The sequence below is a fragment of the Clarias gariepinus genome, chromosome 12 (genome assembly GCF_024256425.1).
Source record: "Clarias gariepinus isolate MV-2021 ecotype Netherlands chromosome 12, CGAR_prim_01v2, whole genome shotgun sequence".
In the NCBI taxonomy this organism is placed as follows: domain Eukaryota; kingdom Metazoa; phylum Chordata; class Actinopteri; order Siluriformes; family Clariidae; genus Clarias; species Clarias gariepinus.
The window spans coordinates 18510186-18528382 of NC_071111.1; the positions used below are offsets into that span (position 1 = coordinate 18510186).

The following is an 18197-nucleotide window of genomic DNA, read 5'->3' on the forward strand; positions in this document are numbered from 1 at the left end:
TGCATATGGGTTAAAGATAGTTGTGTGCGTTATAGTGAACAGCACCTGCAAGAATTTGATTATAAAAAATATTTGCATCATCTCTGAAAAGATTAAATAATTGTTTAAACATTAACACAATATAGTGGGTCATAATTAGTAACAAATACAGTGTCAAATTCATAACCTTATTTATAGACAACCAAAATAATCGAGATAAAACATTAAGACTGTTGCGTTAATTAACGTTAAACAAAAAGGCACTCCTCAACTTCAAGTGTCTATACAGAAATTTTTATTTTATTAGCATGTGGATAACACACAGACAAAGAAGAAAATGGGTCAAAGCAAATGGGAAAAACATGGTTCAAATGTCAGAGCCCCGTAAGCACACCCTGCTAGGCCGATGCAAAAAATCAGTGTTATTTAAAGGCAGCTACTCAGTATACTAGCCCTTTCAGTATCAGTCAAATAATCCAGAGCTAGCAATAGCATCGTAGCCTTTGGCTGCATTTGCTGTGACTCTACTTAAATATCATATACCCTATAAGCACATAAAGTGTGGTTATATCGTTCAGGCACTATACACTCAGGGAAGCAAGAGCTGTGTAGAGTTTATTGGGAGGTTTTCACCTTCTGAAAAAATAAATGTCATTCATCCAATATTTCACACACACAGAAAGCAAGCGATTCAACTTTGGGGGAACTACTGTATATGCTTTGAAGACTGCAGAACCATGTCTAATGTTCTTTTTATATTTTTTAATCTCGAATTTTAGAAGCATTTCAGCTCTATGAAGCAATGCCTGCAACTTAAACTTCAAACCAGGTGGAATAAGAGAGGACGGGGTTCTCCTTGACGAAAGACTGAGGTCTATTATGTACCTTATTTGTTAATTTAGTTTTATTTTTGGAGATATACGGAGCAGTGGTCTGATAGGTAGGGTGAAAGAGGTGACAGAGATGGGAATAAGGAGTCTGACACCATCCAATCAACAAGTCAGGTCCAGTAAATCAACTCTAGCTACAGACGAGCTCAGAGAAGATTTGGTCGGTCACATATCCAGTACCTTGAATGGAAATGTGTGTGAAATGAAACATGGGAACTGGATCAGATAGGGAGCATTGAACAGCAGCAGTGTAATTATAACCCAACCTTTCACTCAACATGATATATATGAACACCTATTCAAGACATATCGTTGATGATTATGATTAATACACTTCCAGACCAGGCAGACAATGACCTGTCTGAGATGAGAGGAAAAAAAAAAAAAAAAAAAACGGTAACATTTACCAGAACGGAAACAGTTTGAACACCTTACTCAGATGCAGAATATGATATTTACATTTAGTACAAAACAAAACAGGCCCTTGCACCCACCACCCATTCCACATACATTTCAAATGAGACTAAAGAAACAGAAAACTAACATTATAATCTGACTATTTTCTCCCAAAAATGCTCATCTTGTTTTAAGTGTCACATCAAAAGATAAGGAAAGTTATACTTATGGGGAAAAAAACAAACAAACAAAAAAACAATGACGCTACGTGAACTTAAGGTCCAATATATTTAAGGGTTTAATATATCCTGTAAGTGCTGATCATAGAGAAGAAATGTGTGTCAATGAATCAGGAAACAGTCCAAGTCATTATGCTGCTTTTAAAATTGGTTCACAGAATGCCAAGCAGATACTCATGTGTGCAAAAAGGGAAGCTGGGATTAAAAAGTCCTCTTTGTTAGTGTCACCTACTTTCTGAGATGCTACATGTTCATATACGTCCTAGAGTTCCTGAGCAAAAGAGCAATAGCAGATGCAAAGAGTTCTAGACAACTATATGTGATTGGCTGAAAGCAGAGGAATGAAAGTTTTTTTTTTTTTTTTTTAATGTTGAGCAATAACAAGGTTTGGTATAGATCCGCATTTTAAAAGAACACAATGTGGACCAAAATATTGCAGTTAAAATATTTTCTTTTCTTATTTTTTTCGTATTTTGGCACATATGTCACCCATCAGTTTAGTGCTCGCATATACACACAACAGGTTTTACAGTAAGGTAATAAAAGAGACAGGATGTCCTGTCGAATTGGGCGGTTTTTGATTACATTAATCTTAATTTTTTTTTTCTTCTGATACATCACTAAAAATACCAGAGCATTTTTTTTCTTCAAATAATAACTGGTACAACCTGTTAGAGTTCAAAGTGACAAAGATATACTGTATTTTAAAACTACATTTTGTTTTTTCAAAATCGGCTTGAATCAAGTAAATTTTCTTTTCACTGCATTGTTCACATATTTGCAAAGATAATAAAGTACACACCTTTTTTATTTTTTAAAATTCGTTTACCTTAAATATATGTATTTATATGTGAGTATTTTCTTCGTCTTTCCATTATATTTCTCTGTATGTTTACATATATACACGAATGGTAAGCACATGGTTATCTATGTAGATTTTTTTTCCAGTGGTATTTTCTCTTTTAAGCTCTACACTATACTTCGAGAGCCACTCAGGGTCCTATGCAGGGATAATCGGGGATCAGGGGGGATGTACTGATGAGGATGGTTGTAAGGTGGAGGAGGCGGAGGTAGCGGAGGCTGAGACCCATCATTTTCCCGCTGGGCTCCGCCCCCATCAGGTGAGGAGATAAGCTGGTGGGTGGGGCTCTGACCGAGGAGGGCCTCAACATGCCCATGACCTCCTTTGTCCAGCACGATGACCTTGACAATCTGCTGGCACTGGATGAGCGTGTCGGGCCGCTGGTGGGCGTATGAGGGCGTAGGGCTGACGCATGGCGCCTGGCCCAGTTCCCCCCGCTGGTTAAGATGGACGGCGCTCTCTGGGGTTGGCACTGCACTGAGCTGGTACGTCTGAAGCCTGTTGTGAATTGACACCTAGTTTAGAAAACAGCCAGAGACAGCATCACATGTTATAAGACTGTCCTCCTTCTACGGCCGTTAGCCCTCTGGTGAAAAACACATCACAACAGACATGCGTGGGGGTGGGACTCAGGGTGCGGAACATTTCCTTAGAGTGAGACAGAAGTGGAGGTCTGAACTCGGGTCATCATTTAGAGGTGAAGGGGTTGTGGGAGTGTGTCGGTGTGCAAGTGGCTGTATGAAATGCTGGTGGTTTAGAAGACACTGAGGGCCTTTGTGTCTCCCTTGGCAACCATTCCAACATCACAGGGTCAGGGGTCATGTGGAACGTACATCTACATGGTGGGGTAAGGGGTAAAGTAGGGTAAAAATAGGAGGTCAAACATGGGAAGGGGGGGTCAAGTGAGGGGGACAAACATCTATGCCACAGGAGACACATGTCGAAATGCATGCCTTTATTTCACAGTCATAACACCTGCTATGCCTTAAACAACACCTCGGATTACATTTAAACTTGTTATCTTTTCTATCTTTAACCACAAGTATCAGCCTGATCACAATATTATTTTCCACAGAATACAACATCTGCGAAATGGAATAACTACACAATTCTCTAAAACATATTAGGTACGAGTGCCACACCATCACATCCACAAACAATCTGACTACCAGAAAGCGAGAATTTACCACAATCGCAAGCAAAAAAACCTTTGGAATTTACTCAAATTCAAGAAGAGCACTGAATCACTGCAGGTCGTCAGAAAGGCCTCAGACCCCAGACTACTAAATACTAAACATGAAGGTACTTTTATCCTAATTTATTTCCTGTCTATGCAGTGAGTGGACAACCTCCTCAAATGGCTGATCCAAGTGTGCCAAGCGTATGCATTAGCATCATCCCAGGAATCTTCTGTGCCATTACCATAATCTATTAAAAAGCACAGTTTTGATGAGTTTCTTCCTGCAGTGTAGGTACAAGAAGCATCTTTTCATCATCATGTTCACAAATGTCTTCAAATTTCACACTGCATTTATTTTATAGATATTATCTCTGCCTTCTCTGTAAGTGAGAAATAGAAGAGGCATGCACCTATTGTACTGTACGTTCGAATACAAACATTTGAAATACTCAATCTTTGGCATTATTGTAAATCTTTTCTTTATCTCTTATTTGCTTATGTCATTTACATAATTGAGATCCAGATAAAACAGAGTATTTATATAAGATTTAAATAGATTTGACGATGTGTACAGTATGTGAACGTAAGGAATTAATTCACTGACTACATAAAAAAAAATGTAGATTTCTAAATGTTACCAGTGCCCTGAGAGAACACATCACTCTGACTGGCGGAGACAGCCAGTTGGGTGAATGACTGGCGGTGTGTCGGCCAGTCCGGGGGAGTAAAGCGATAAGGGGATTTTATGTGCAAGGAGAAAAGGCTTAAAATGTTCTTGAGATTATCTGTGCACTCTCAGCTTTACAGATAGGGTAAAGATCCTCAGGGACTTGTCCTGTATTCTCTGTTTCTAACTGAATGATGGACAGAAACTGTGCTGAACACACACAGAGGGTCTCTGAAAAGGCCAAAATATTCTGAAGACCAATTTCAGAGCAATGTCTAGCCACAATTGGATATTCACACACAGACATCTGGTATACCTAATAAACTTGTACCTTACTGTATTATACACATTCGTGGAATTAATACTATACATTTAATTAATGACTTAATATATATATATATATATATAAATTGATAATTAAATCAACTTGTATTCGGTGTATGACACTGAGGTTTAATACTTAATGGTATAGAAGATACCTTAGTACATAAGTTTATAGACATGGTCTGATAGTTGACCTATCTATATAGTGTACTACAGTATTTAACATGTACAACATTCTAGTCATAGCCTACAGAGGGCAGCTCTGGCCCTCTGGCTCTGTAACTTTAACAGCAGATCCTGTGGGTGTTGTGGGTTACAGGGTGGCACCTCCGTGGATTAAACTTGTTTGTCCAGTGCAACCCTAACTGTGCCTGATCAGATTTGGATCTTCTGAGTTTGGAGGTCGGGTCAGCAGCCTTGGGCTTTTTGTCTGCCCGTCTCCATGGGCATCGCACTAGATGTTCTGGTACCCTTCCATCATGACCAGCATTGACGTTTTCATTGAGTTGTTCTGAATTGGCTTGTCTGTAGGATTGGACCAGACATGCTGGCCTTTACTCCCCATGGGGGCATGGGTGAACCTTCACTGCCCATAATCCCGTCACCAGGTTACTGATACAGTAGATGATTGTATGTAGTACTAATGTTATGAATGATCGTTGTATTGACTACATAGAATGCATTTCTAATTAGTATTTCTCATACAGTAATGTTTTATTTTTAAGGTAACATAAAATACTTGCATTCTACATTTAGATTTAGGCATTTTTGTCAGACGCTCTTATCCAGAGCGACTTAAATTTTTTTTTTTTTGTCTCATTACACATCTGAGCAGTTGAGGGTTAAGGGCCTTGCTCAAGGGCCCCACAGTGGCAACTTGGTGGTTGTGGGGTTTGAACCTGGGATCTTCCGAACCGTAGTCCAATGCCTTAACCACTGAGCTACCCCTGGCCTGGCATTCTAATAAACCTTATCCTCTGTGATATTTAAAGACTATATTGCATTTTCTTTTTGTCAATCACAAAGTCACTCACACAGTTCAATTTAACTGCCTGATGTACAGTAATGTACCTGACCAGTGGTATAAGTTTACAGTTATGGCATTTAGTAGATGACATTATCTAGAGCTACTTACACTCACTCATCGTCTATACTGCTTTATCCGACATACTGTATAGGATCAAGAGGGCCTGGAACCTATCTCAGGATACTTAGGACACAAGGCAGGGTACACTCGGACAGGGTGCCAATCCACACATACATACACTCACACACACGCAATTTGGGAACAGCAATTTGGGAACAGCAATTTGGGAATGCATGTCTTTGGATTGTAGGAAGAAACTGGAGAACACCCACCAAGAACAGCAAGAACATGCAAACTCCATGAACACAGATCCGAACCTGGAACCACCTTGCTGCCGGGCTACATTAACATAATATCCATAAAACTCATCAGCTACTACTAACATGTGCTAATAAGGGAGTGCTAGCATGTTTGGAGTCTATCCCAGGTCTCTTAAGGCAAGGTAAAACCTGGATAAGTGCCATTGCACGGCACAATCTCCCACACTCACAAAGATCCTATAGTGATAATATCACTTGAGATTAATAAGGTTGGGCAATTTAATACAATTTTATAACACAGGCTTAATGACAGATGGAGGATTTGCCTTAGAATATGTGAGGACATAAAAATATGTTGGTGACGCTGTGGTCTCCTCTAAGGTTAAGGGTTCTATTCCTGCCTCAGGTATATGTGCATGTCCTCCCCGTGCTTGGTGGGTTACTTCCATGTACACCAGTTCTCCCTCATAGTTCAATGACATGCAGATTAGGTTAATTCCAAATTAAGGGTGTACTCCTGCTTGAAGTTTCTTGGGATAGACTTCAGGTTACTTGTGACCCTGTACAGGATAAGCAGCATAGAAAATGAAGGAATGGACAAAAAAGTTACAACGGTTGTTTAAATTTTGAGATTAAGCCATGTATAAGAGTGACTGCATTAGAGACAGTGAGAAAGAGAGAGAGAGAGAGAGAGAGAGAGAGAGAGAGAAAGAGAAAGAAAGAGAGAGGCTCTCCCAGATATATCCCAACAACCAGTATATCCCTAATCAAACTTTTTTTCTGCCTAAGCACACACTCACACACTCCTTTATGTAAACTACACTGTTTATTTTACTTGAAGTGACTCTTTATCCTGCATAAGCTTGCCAAGCAAGAACACATTATCATCATTACAGCAGTTGCAGAATACTTAACATGGAGAGCCTGGAATTAATATAATATTAACAAAGCACCATAAGCACGACTGTAAGCATCTTAAGGGAGAATGCAATATTAAAAATGACAGCAATGAGAAAATGCCTACAAAATTCACTTAAGCTAAAATGATCACAATTATTATTTCAATTTGGTGCCAACTAAAAGATGTTAGATTCCATACTGAGTCTGGCTCTTTTCATGATTTCTTCATTTCAGGCAGTTTTTTTCTAACCACTCTCGATGCCGGCTAGCTCATTATGTACTGTATCTAAATCTGCAGTTAGATGTCTGTAAAGCTGCTATCTCCATTACAATGAATAAAGCAGCTTCACAGACATTTTTAATTTATTTAACAATATAGTCTGTATCATTTATAATGATTAACTAATAAAAATCTAATTTTATGAAAACTTATCATTTACTTATCCCCCAATTGCATGGATGGTTAAAACATTGGAATGAATAATGGATCTAGGCTCAGATCTAGGCTCAGCAACATTACCCTATGTTGACCTGAATGTACTGAACAACCAGGGTATCACATCTACAGAGTTTTACTTCCCTGATGATGATATTTCACGGCCTTACACTTTGATCGAGTGGTTCTGTGAGCATAAGGAATCATTTTCACACATGAACTGGCCACCACACTGTGTGCTGTAAAGGTGATGGAATCTTAGAGTGTGTGAATTTTTATTATTTATTTATCTTTGGCCAAGCAGTGTAGATCTGTAGTTTGCCTTGCAATCAGAGAAACTGTCGAAATTATGTGGTTTAAAGTATTCAGCTAAGCACTTTCTGAGTAGATAAGAAAAAGTGCTGCGGTAGAACATACAGTATGTACAGTAAGTATGACATTGTGTTTTATTATAAAATTGTATGATAACTACTTTATACATCTTGCATACACACGGACACACAGGAAGCTAGCTTTTCCGCTGACCCCCCTTCTATGTTGCAATGTGCTCTGACAGCACCATGTCCCTCTGGGGAGCTTTGGCATTTACACACTACACAGCTCACACCGTCTCTTTGATAATATCAGCGGAAAGCTGACAATGCCACGGCCAGAGACGGATGTCCGCAGTGCCACTTAACCAAATCCCAGGTTGGCAGGGAATGTCTGCGGCAACTCGCTCCACCTCACTAACCTCAGCGTGTGTGATCAGAATGGAGTATTTAACGCATGGTAATTACTTTTATCCTAGGAGCCTGTCCAGATAGGAGTAGCCATCAATCAAAGCCGCAGTGAAAAGGTGCAGGGTACTACTTAAATATTCATTCACACACACAGAAGTAAACCTAAGATCACGCTCTAAATGACAGCCCATTGGGTAAAGAGCAACGTTTAATATTTTCATTGAGATGTTAAAGATGAGATTGTGACTGCTTATATTAGTGTTAGTGTTAACATGCATGCTAATTTAACCACCGGGAGCTCCTGCATAAACATACACTGTGTCTCACTCTGGCTTTGCATACAACATATCTGTGTCTCACTCTGGCTTTGCACTTAAATTTTATTCTCTCTTTCTATTTTAAATTAGCCTTAAAATCTGTAATTCATAAATAATAATCCTATTTGCATACATTGTCTGGTTCCAAGCATGCCAGAAATAGAGACTATAAGCGCACATACAAAATTTGCATAACAAGCAGTAGATTCATTCTTCTCTCTAGTGCTTTCAGGACTCACATGGCACCAAAAGATGACAATTTCTGCATCACTCACTTCTCCTAGACTTAACCAAACTGCCAGGTAAACCTGCTAAAAGATCTACAGTACGCACTGAGTATGTATGAGTTTGACCTCCATGGGACTGCTGTTGTCTTTGGCCTTGGGGTAATTTGGTCTGATATGCCTTGAGGGACAGTGGATGATCTGAAGGATTGAGGGGGTGTGGCACTTTGGAACACCACCTGAGGTACAGCCCATGGCTGGTGTGCCTGCCTTAGTTGCTAAATAAAATAAACTGTTTGCTAAGTACAAAACATCCTGAACTCTACTGATCTTCTGTGTTAAAGCACTGTGCAGGGACTTACCTGCAAAAACAATGTCTACTTACCTCTACCGCACTGTGTCCAGTCTGCGCTGTCTCAGCTTCATTTTTGCCTGAGCAGCAAAAAGAAGCATGATTTAGATGGCTTTCAAAGAATTATATATCATTAATGGAGGGTGGTCTGTAGTGGGATGTTACATTTGCATTCTTTGTGGCTACCAGACTGACGGTCATTTTCACTGATGATTAAGTAAGTTATATACTGTACAGTATGTTGCATAGGGACATTATTATGGGGTTGCAAAAAGATACTTTATATGCAACAATGTAAATTGCCCTGCATTTGTGTAGCATTCAGATTCTCCTCCCACTTTCCAAAATCAGGCCAGTAAGTAGGCTTTAAATGTGGAAAGTAAATGATGGCTTGTGACGGATTGACAGCCCATCCAGGGAGTGTTATTGCAGAGTTGACCAGAATCTTTTTTTTTTTTTTTTTTTTTTCTAAGATTAATGAATCAGTTACCAAATATGCTTTATAATTATATCAGCAAAAGTATATGGACATCTGACCAGCTATATATGGGTCTTCCCCAAAGTGTTGCCACAAAGTTGGAAGCACAAAATTTTATAGAATGTGTCAGCATGATGTAGCACTAAGATGTCCATCACTGGAATCAAGAGACCCAAACCTGTCCCAGCATGACAGTGTCCCTGTGCACAAAGCAACGTCCATGAAGACATGGTTTGCCAAAGCTGCAGTAGGAAATTTTCCAGTCACCTTCTCTGCCCTAACCTCAATCTCATTGAACACCTTTGGCCTGAATTGGAACATTACATGCCAGGGCTCACTAATGCATTGTGAAAAAATCCCAACAGACTCGCCCACTCAAACCTAGTGCAAAGCCTAGAATGAGATGTTTCAAATGCGTCAGATGTCCATATATTTTTGGCCATACAGTGCACACATACAGTATACCTGTGTGCAGATATGTGCTACCTGTATGCATGGCATGGTCATGCTTCTTGGTTACAGGTTATAATAAAAAAAGACAAATGTCTAATGGATTTAGTTAATACAAGTCTAAATTCACACTACCACATTTTCTGTGATGCATGTGTGCTGTCCATTACACTTAAATAATAAAAATATTTTCTTTTGATCTAAAATCACAAAATAGTGATAAATCACTAATGTTATTTTTCCATGAATAGATATAGACATGCACATGTAGAAGGTATAGCCTTTCATCCCAGAACAACAAACATGAGCACAGAATTATCAAAGATGTGTGGCTTGGACCGACTTATCACAGATTTGCTTGAACAGATTGGGACGTGAGGAGTTTAGCGGCAGGGTTAACATTCTTGAGCTATTTCCCTACTGGACCCAGTGTTTTGAGTGTTCTGGTGCCTTTTCTATCAGGGTCGGTATTGACCTTTTTGTGGGATCAGCCTGGATGGGCTGGTCCTTGGTCTATGCAGGCATGAGTGAGCCTTGGGTGTCCTGTCTGTCGTTTACCGGTGTATAATTGATAATCAATGTGGCGCTAATATTATGGATGATTGGTGTATATAAAAGCAAAAAAGTCTAAATGTATTTTTCAGAACTTGCCAAACTTTTACCAGGCTTTTCCCAATTAGATGAGAGACTCTGCAGGAAGATGTGCACCCTGTGGTGGAACAACTATATCCTGGTGGTATTCTGTTTGAAGATGACAATGCCTCATGCATATTGCTAAAACTGTACAAGAATTGTTTTGTGAACACAATAATGAAGCCAAACATCACAGTCAGACTTTAAAATTCAGCATATGTAATAAAAAACATTTCTTTCTGTTCTGCATAGAAAATTTCACTACCTCAACAACTTTTTTACAAACCTACATTGCACTTACTCGCTAAACATATCCACAGCCTAATCCTGCTATCCCTGTGTGACGTAATTTAGCTAATCATCAGTCTGATAGTTAGAGAGTAATCCTCTTACCTGTGTCTGATGATTCTCCCTGCCCCACATTATAACCTCCTGAGATACACACTATGTATGCATTTTTTCTTCTTTCTATTAGTAAAAAGTGTGGGATCCAGAACATTTTGACTTGGGGTTGGACACAGAGCTATTGTAGCATCCGGTGTCCAAAGAAAAGCAAGACATTATGCCAGGAATCTTAAGCCAGTCTATGCAATTTCACTTTTGTCACAAAGATCCTAATAAAAACATGGCTGAATTCTTTAACAGCATGTCCAATAACAAGTTTTTTTAATGTCAGATTATATAATGAAGATCCTGTCATTAAAGAAAATTACCATGATTTGCTTACATACATTATAAATCAGTGTGATGCAAGCTTGTGCCAAAAATGGGATTGCATAAACAACAACATTCTTCAAAGTGAGTCTGAGGTAATATGAATAATTAGAAAAGTTTCCTTTTGCTGTTGTCACTATGGTATTTGCAGCTGTCTAGTGAGTCTTGCATAATGCTGTCTTCCTATTGATGTCTTAAAAATGAGCATCGTAGGAGAGGTAACACTTATTTAAATACATTTTTTTGAAGCCTTTTAGACCTTTAGCATTGGCAACCTAAATTCTGTGGAAGAGTGGCCACACATAATCAGCCACTGTAATGTAAACTCAGAATGATTACATAACACGCTAAAAGAATACAGACCACTTAACTTACAACAAAAGAATTCTTTCATGATGTGCAGTTTCTGTCTACAAATGCACAGTCAAATCAAACATTTTACAGCGAAAGTTTAACTAATTAACCACATTTTTAAAAAATTTAAAATTAAAACCACCTGGGATTTAGGTTCCCCTTGTTCTGCTGGGGAAGCTTTAGCCAACTTGAATCGTGGCACCTTAGGGCCACTGGGGGTGTGCTGTGGTTTCTGGCACCAGGATGTTAGTAGTAGTTAGTAGTGGATTATTTTGGTACTCCGTGGATCAGGTTTGTTTGTCCGGTACATCCTATGGGTGCTCAATCAGATTAAGATCTGGGAAATTTGGAGGCCCAATCAACAGCCTTGAACTCTTTGTCTGCTAACAAGTTGTGATGTGCTGCTACATTGCCTTTTTCTGTTCAACTGTGCCAGACAGGCTGGCTTTTGGTCTCCACAGACCTAAATGAGCTTTGGGTACCCATGGTCCTGTCACAAGTTTACTAATAGAGTATATAATTCATTATTATTGTTATTCAAGTTACCTGATCATGGTGTTATTGTAACTGTTAATCGGTGTATGCCCTTGCTATCATCTTTGTACGCCAGGGACATGTTAGTCTACGGATCTATTTAAAAAAAAATCAACCAAAAATTTAATCATGATTTAAAACTCTGTTTTAAGCAAATTTGCTGACTTTTAAAACACAATGCCTGTCATGAATCTGAATAAATTGACTATTGATTTCAATCAAGGTACCATTCAAAATGCAAATACTTATAAATGACTTAACTAGTGCAATATTAGCAATATAGCGATCTTTGTGTGAAATCTTATAACACAATTATTTAATTTTACTAGGAGTATCTTTTACTGCATAATGGTGGTTAGGCAACCTGCAGTAGATCTTGTTGTAGCTATGGGTGTTTTTCAGAACCTCAATGCTGCACCATTTAAATCTGCAATAACTTATGGACTTCACAAGAACTCTGAAGATGTCTATAGCTTTTTTTTTTTTTACAGCAACAGGATAATGCAACCAGCCACCCTGTGGAAATTGCGACATGAGGAATGTGACAAAGGGTTTATGGCGCTGTTGCCTTCCAAATTCCACAGGTCTTAATCTGAGCGAGCATCTGTGGAATGTGCTGGACAAACAAGTCAGATCCATTGAAGCTCCAACTTACAATTTACAGCACTTAAAGGATATGCTGCTAATGTCTTTATGCCAGATACCACAGCACAGCTTCAGGGGTCTTGTGTCCTCTGAAGTCTATCCTTCAACAGATCAAAGGTGTTTTGGTGGCACATGGGGGACCGACGCAGTATTAGACAGGTGGCTTTTAATGTTATTGATGCATGCCTACTTGACCTCCTCTGCCACCTCTCTTATGTTTTACAACGGTCCTATGGTTTTTCCTAAAGAATTCTGATATATTCATGGTGACACGATGTGCATGTTTGTCTTATAATTAGAATTTTAGGGAAACAACATCCTGGTGTGTGGCCAATTATATTTCTGGCTACCATTCAGCTCTTCCCCATGCATATAGACAGACATACATACATACAGACAGACAGACAGACAGACAGACAGACAGACAGACAGATAGATAGATAGATAGATAGATAGATAGATAGATAGATAGATAGATAGACAGATAGATAGACAGACAGACAGATTGGTTGGTGCTGAGTACCCGAAGGAGAGCTCTGTCTCCCACGGAGCTCCAGTTGGGTGCCATTGTTCTTAGAAGAGAGAGTCTTGGCTCCCTGCTGCTTCTCCAACTCCCCTGCACGAAGAGACAGAGAGAGACAGGTAGAAAGAAAGAAAGACATGTGCATAGATATAGAGACAGACACAGAGAGATGTGTAGAAATCTAAACCACATCGGCACTTTTCTGCTCCCTTTCCTGCCTGCTAAAGGAATCCTAATGGGGCCTGTGCTTTTTCACAACACAGTTCTCTTCTCATCTCATCAGCATATACAGAATTGTTTTTCCCAAGCGTACTGTAACCGGTATAACGCCACTGGAGAAAATGATAACCAGCTTTTTAATATGGCAAGACCACAAACCAGGTCATGTGGTCTGATGATGAGTCCATATTGACCTTATTACAGAGTGATGGGCTCATCAAGGTAAGAAAGGAAGCACATGAAGCAATGCACCCATTATGCATAGTGCCTATACTGTACAAGCCTCTGGAGATGGTGTTATGATCTGGGGTTGCTTCAGTTGTTCAGATCTAGGCTCATCAACTTTATATGGCAATAGAATTGGGTCAGCTGACTACCTAAATTTACTTAACCAAGTTATCCCATTAATTGATCATTTTTTTTTCTCCCCTGATGGCACACCATGTTCCAGGGCAACAATGCCAAGATTCATCAGGATCAAACTGGAATTGGTCCAAGGAATCATTTCAAAAGATGGATTCGCCACCACACTGTCCTGTTCATAACCACAGGGTTTTTTGGGATGTGCTGGTAAAGGTTTGACTCTCCCATTATCAATACAAGATTTCTTTCAAATCTTAATGCAGCTTAGAAAGAAAATAACTGTTCCACAGAAAATGCATGTCATAAACAAAGCTAAAAATGGTTCAAGAAATATTAGAGCAAGCAAGTTTTTTTTAATAATAAGGCAGTGTTTTTAATATGGCACACTTGAATGTAGTCAATCTTTCAAATGTCAGATGAACAGAAACAAGAAACAGAAATAGCATAATACTTAATCAACAAGGGACAGCTACGAATGTGTCCAGTAAATGCTAATAAGATTACATGTTATTTTTCTAAGGTTCGTCCGGCTCAAAATTGGATTAGCTTGATTAAAGAACTGTGACGGCTCACTAATAAAGAACAATCAAGAGGTTTATACAAAAGAAGGACAAAAGTTCAGCTCACCTCAGATCCAGGATAAAAAAGGACAACGACAGAGTGAAATAAACGAGGTATTCATGCTTTTTAGAAAGGATCTTAAAACTGGACGCACACACAAACCAAACTCTGCGCACACACAGAGTTCCCATGGGTCTGTGCTCTGAGGATGTAGTGAACAAAGGCCAGCATCAGCAAGAGACTGGCTTTGAGGTGCACTTTTTGGGTAACACATTCTCAATTTTTTTTTTAACAAATACATACACTTCTCTAGCCCTTCTGAACTGTGTAGTTACTTCCAGTTTCTTTCTTTGCATCTTCCCTCTCTGTTTTGGTCTTTTGAAATGTGCTTGAAAGTCTGACTGCAGTGCAGCTAAGAAACTGAATAAATGCGACATCAAAACACCCAGAGCCGCTTAAAGGATATAAACTCAGGCAAACCAGGCAGCAGAGCACACCAGGGCTCAGCAAAAGGAGCAGGAAACAAAAAAGTAGAAACGATTTATACTTTACTAGGAACGAACTCTGAACTGAAAATTCAACCATTGTTTTATTGCTCCGAAGTGGAAAATTAATATGACTTCTCTGTACCATGAGTATGAATTAGGGTATTGTCCATATACAGCTAATGGACATAACACTAATAAGTGAAATGAAGTGAAATGTGCAAAAGTCTTAATATTATCTAAATAATACTTAATTCTACCTTTCCTCAAATGAAAAAATGTAATTAATAATCCAGCCAATAAAAATAGTTTCTACAAAATGTTGTTTTTGGCGATTTCATCAAAAACATATCTGCAAAGATATCGGCACCCTTAAAGAATCTTATACATAAAATGTAAAAAATGTAAAGTGTCTTTTTAATAAGAAATGGTGCTTAGAGATTTGGTTTCAAACAACTTAAAGGCAATAATAACACAGTTCAGAATGGTGAGAAAGGAGTACAGACCAATCCCTCAAAAATTCATTTGAGATTCACCTCTGGGGCAACATCTGCATGGCATTATCTAGAAAAGGTATAAACACTAGTTGTATCATTTCAGTCTCTTTTTATGACTTAGGCAATAAATATTCCCGTCAAGTCAGCAGAAGTAAAATGTAGGCGCTCCTGTCATCATCCTCCAATTGTAGCCTTCATGGTTAATCTGACTATCCCAACAACATCAGTACCAGAATGCCTATGGCTCCTCCAAGGGGTGAAAAGGATTGTTACATGGGCAAGAATAAGTTTCAAGACAGGCAAATCCAGGATATTTGTCCTAAGGAGAAGAAATGTGTCTGACAAGCACTGCATCCATATTTCAAGGATGTACTGGTAGGTGAAGTCTGCAAAAAGCCCGGGGAAGATCTTTAGCCGCACCCTGAGAGACACTGTGACAATCCAACGAACTCATAAGGAGCTAAAGGCATAGCTTATAGAATGGCATAAAATGGTGATCCATGTTGTAGCATGCTGACTGATCACTTCTGGGTGGGTCACCAAGGGTATCTGGCGATCTACTGTAACACGCCAAATTCCTAATCAACCTGGGTTCATCATAATAATGTAAAAATGCTGGGCTGCATAGAATGGCTAAAAAAATAGACATCCGGTTGAAATTAGCACTATCAGAGACGTAGTAAATGCCCACACACAATGAGGAGATGCTAATGCTAAGAGAGGCAAGAAGGGACTCCAAAGGTCCCAGTTTCAGAAATTCCAAGTGTATTTTTATCTTAGCGTTTTACCACAATCAACAGTAACTTGAACATATAAACATTGAGGTCCACAAACAATTACTATATTTGGAAAAAAGAGGGCTGAATACCCACCTTAGACATGGTAGCATCCCTTTAATACTTTAAAGCTATTTTGTTGCCATTGGCCCAGGGACTCTTGCTAGGATCAAGTGCATAAATTATTAACTTAAATATTAGAATATTTCAACAGAAGACCTAGTTGCCTTGACCAGAAGGTTGAAACTGGGCCTGACTGAGTTTTCCAACAAGATTTTGACCTGAAGGACACATCAGAATGGACAAAGAAATGGCTGCAGTGACACAAAATCAGGGCTTCATAATGGCTCCTTTCAGTTTGTAGATTTGAATCCGAATGAAAATTTGAAGAAGGCACTTCATAAGAAAAACCACAAGAATTTCAATGAGTTGAAAATGTTCTGCATGGAAGAGTGGTTTGAGATCCCTCCATAATTATTCTCCTGCCTTTTTAAACACTACAGAATTATTCTTTTATTAAGTCTTTTTATTCTCATGGCGAGAGCCTACACCATATACTGAACTTCATTTGCCCAGTATGTAAGTCATCATCAGGTATGAAGGTTGTCAAATGTCAAATTCCAAGGCATATTAATAAGCATGGCCACACACTGAGAAATGTACTTCTTTATAGTTGCTACCTTAATAAATAAAACTGTCATTAAACTCTATTAAACAATAACTCCCAAACAAGACCTACAAATGTACACCGATTCATCAGCTGTTTCTTATCTCATTCATTTCACTTGTATATATACACTTTACATTACGACACAAGTTTGCCTCTTTTAAAGCTCTTTCCATTCCTGAGTCAATATACTGTATATATCTGTGTGTTGTATATCTGTATACATTTTGTTAATGTTTTTGACCCTTCCTGTCTGGCAACATTTTTTTTTCGCAGAATTGCATGCAACTGAATCAATAATTTCAAAGTAATTGTGACACTGACGATGTAAGATTATTCATATATTAAACGAAACAAATGCAGCCACTTTGCCTCACTACTGAAAAGTATTATTAATTTATTAAAATTAATAATTATTAAAAATATTATTAAGCTCGGCTTCCAGAGTTGTAATACTGCAGATTTTTGGCTGAATCCCAAACAAAGTTCGCGTAAATGGATTTTACTAAACAGGATCACGAATGACATCATTTATACCATCGATAGTTGTTTTTATTTGGAAGAGATATTTAGAACACATTCTATACAGTATCCGCAGTATGACAGCTCTAACCATTGGATCAGTTTGAGCCTCGAGGGTCAGTTTAACAGCTCGCATCTTAAAATTTAATGCTGCCCACAATTTATAACACAGCATTTTTGGGTCAGTTCCTGCAACTTGAATCATTTGGAACCAAACTGATGTCTTAGTCTCTTAGTGATTGCTGTGTTCCAAAATATAGGAGAAAACACACCAGGCCATGTTTAATTAATTCATAAATAATTCTTAATTCTTGATGAATACACAAGTGGGCTCTCTTTAGTTCATTTTTCATAATTTTTTTTTTTTATTTCCCTAATCGCACTCATGGGAATACTTATACAAGAATATAGGACAATACTGTCAAGCGCTTAAATAAGCACCAATTGAATAAAAAAAAGGCTGACTTTCTGTACTTTTTTCTAACAGAGTTATAACATCAGGGGTATTTTTAAACCCTGACTTAGTTTAGGATGAAGTGATGGAGACTACAAAGCACCCCAAGTGAATCTTCCAAATACTGTAAACTATATCTTTTTAAGTCCAAGGACTGGATTTCAAGCAGAGTTGGTCACCTAACCAAAAGCCACCCATGCGCCTATTTTGTTACATAACTGTAAAATGTTATTTTTGTGGACTACTTCACTGCTAGATTATTTGAAACATTATTTGAAACATCTCTCTCCTTCTCTCAATTACAGTAGTCATGTGTAATCTGGATTAGGGGCAATTTCAATAGGCTCTTAAGCAGTGTGAGCCTTATTGGTCATGCATGGTGCCTCCAATCAGTCAGAAAGCATCAGAATTGATAAATCACACCCTGTCTGGTTTTTGCAGTAATTTAATGTTTTCGTTTCACCAAATTTGCTAGTCCTTATCGCAT

The 18197-nt window shown here is 38.6% G+C and overlaps 1 protein-coding gene across 4 annotated transcripts in view; it reads right to left on the reverse strand.

The window, feature by feature from the left end:
- Positions 1-270: 270 nt before the first annotated feature.
- The window catches only part of iqsec3a (IQ motif and Sec7 domain ArfGEF 3a), a 141427-nt gene continuing 123500 nt past the window's right edge, over positions 271-18197 (reverse strand). For 3 of the 4 annotated variants that reach the window (XM_053508453.1, XM_053508456.1, XM_053508455.1), the window contains 3 exons: positions 13167-13259; positions 8869-8915; positions 271-2881 (listed from right to left, as the gene is read on the reverse strand). In XM_053508453.1, coding sequence (XP_053364428.1) covers positions 2474-2881; positions 8869-8915; positions 13167-13259 — 548 coding nt within the window. In that variant the 3' untranslated portion in view covers positions 271-2473. The remainder of the gene's footprint in view (positions 2882-8868; positions 8916-13166; positions 13260-18197) is intronic. The other variant, XM_053508454.1, reaches the window with a different exon arrangement.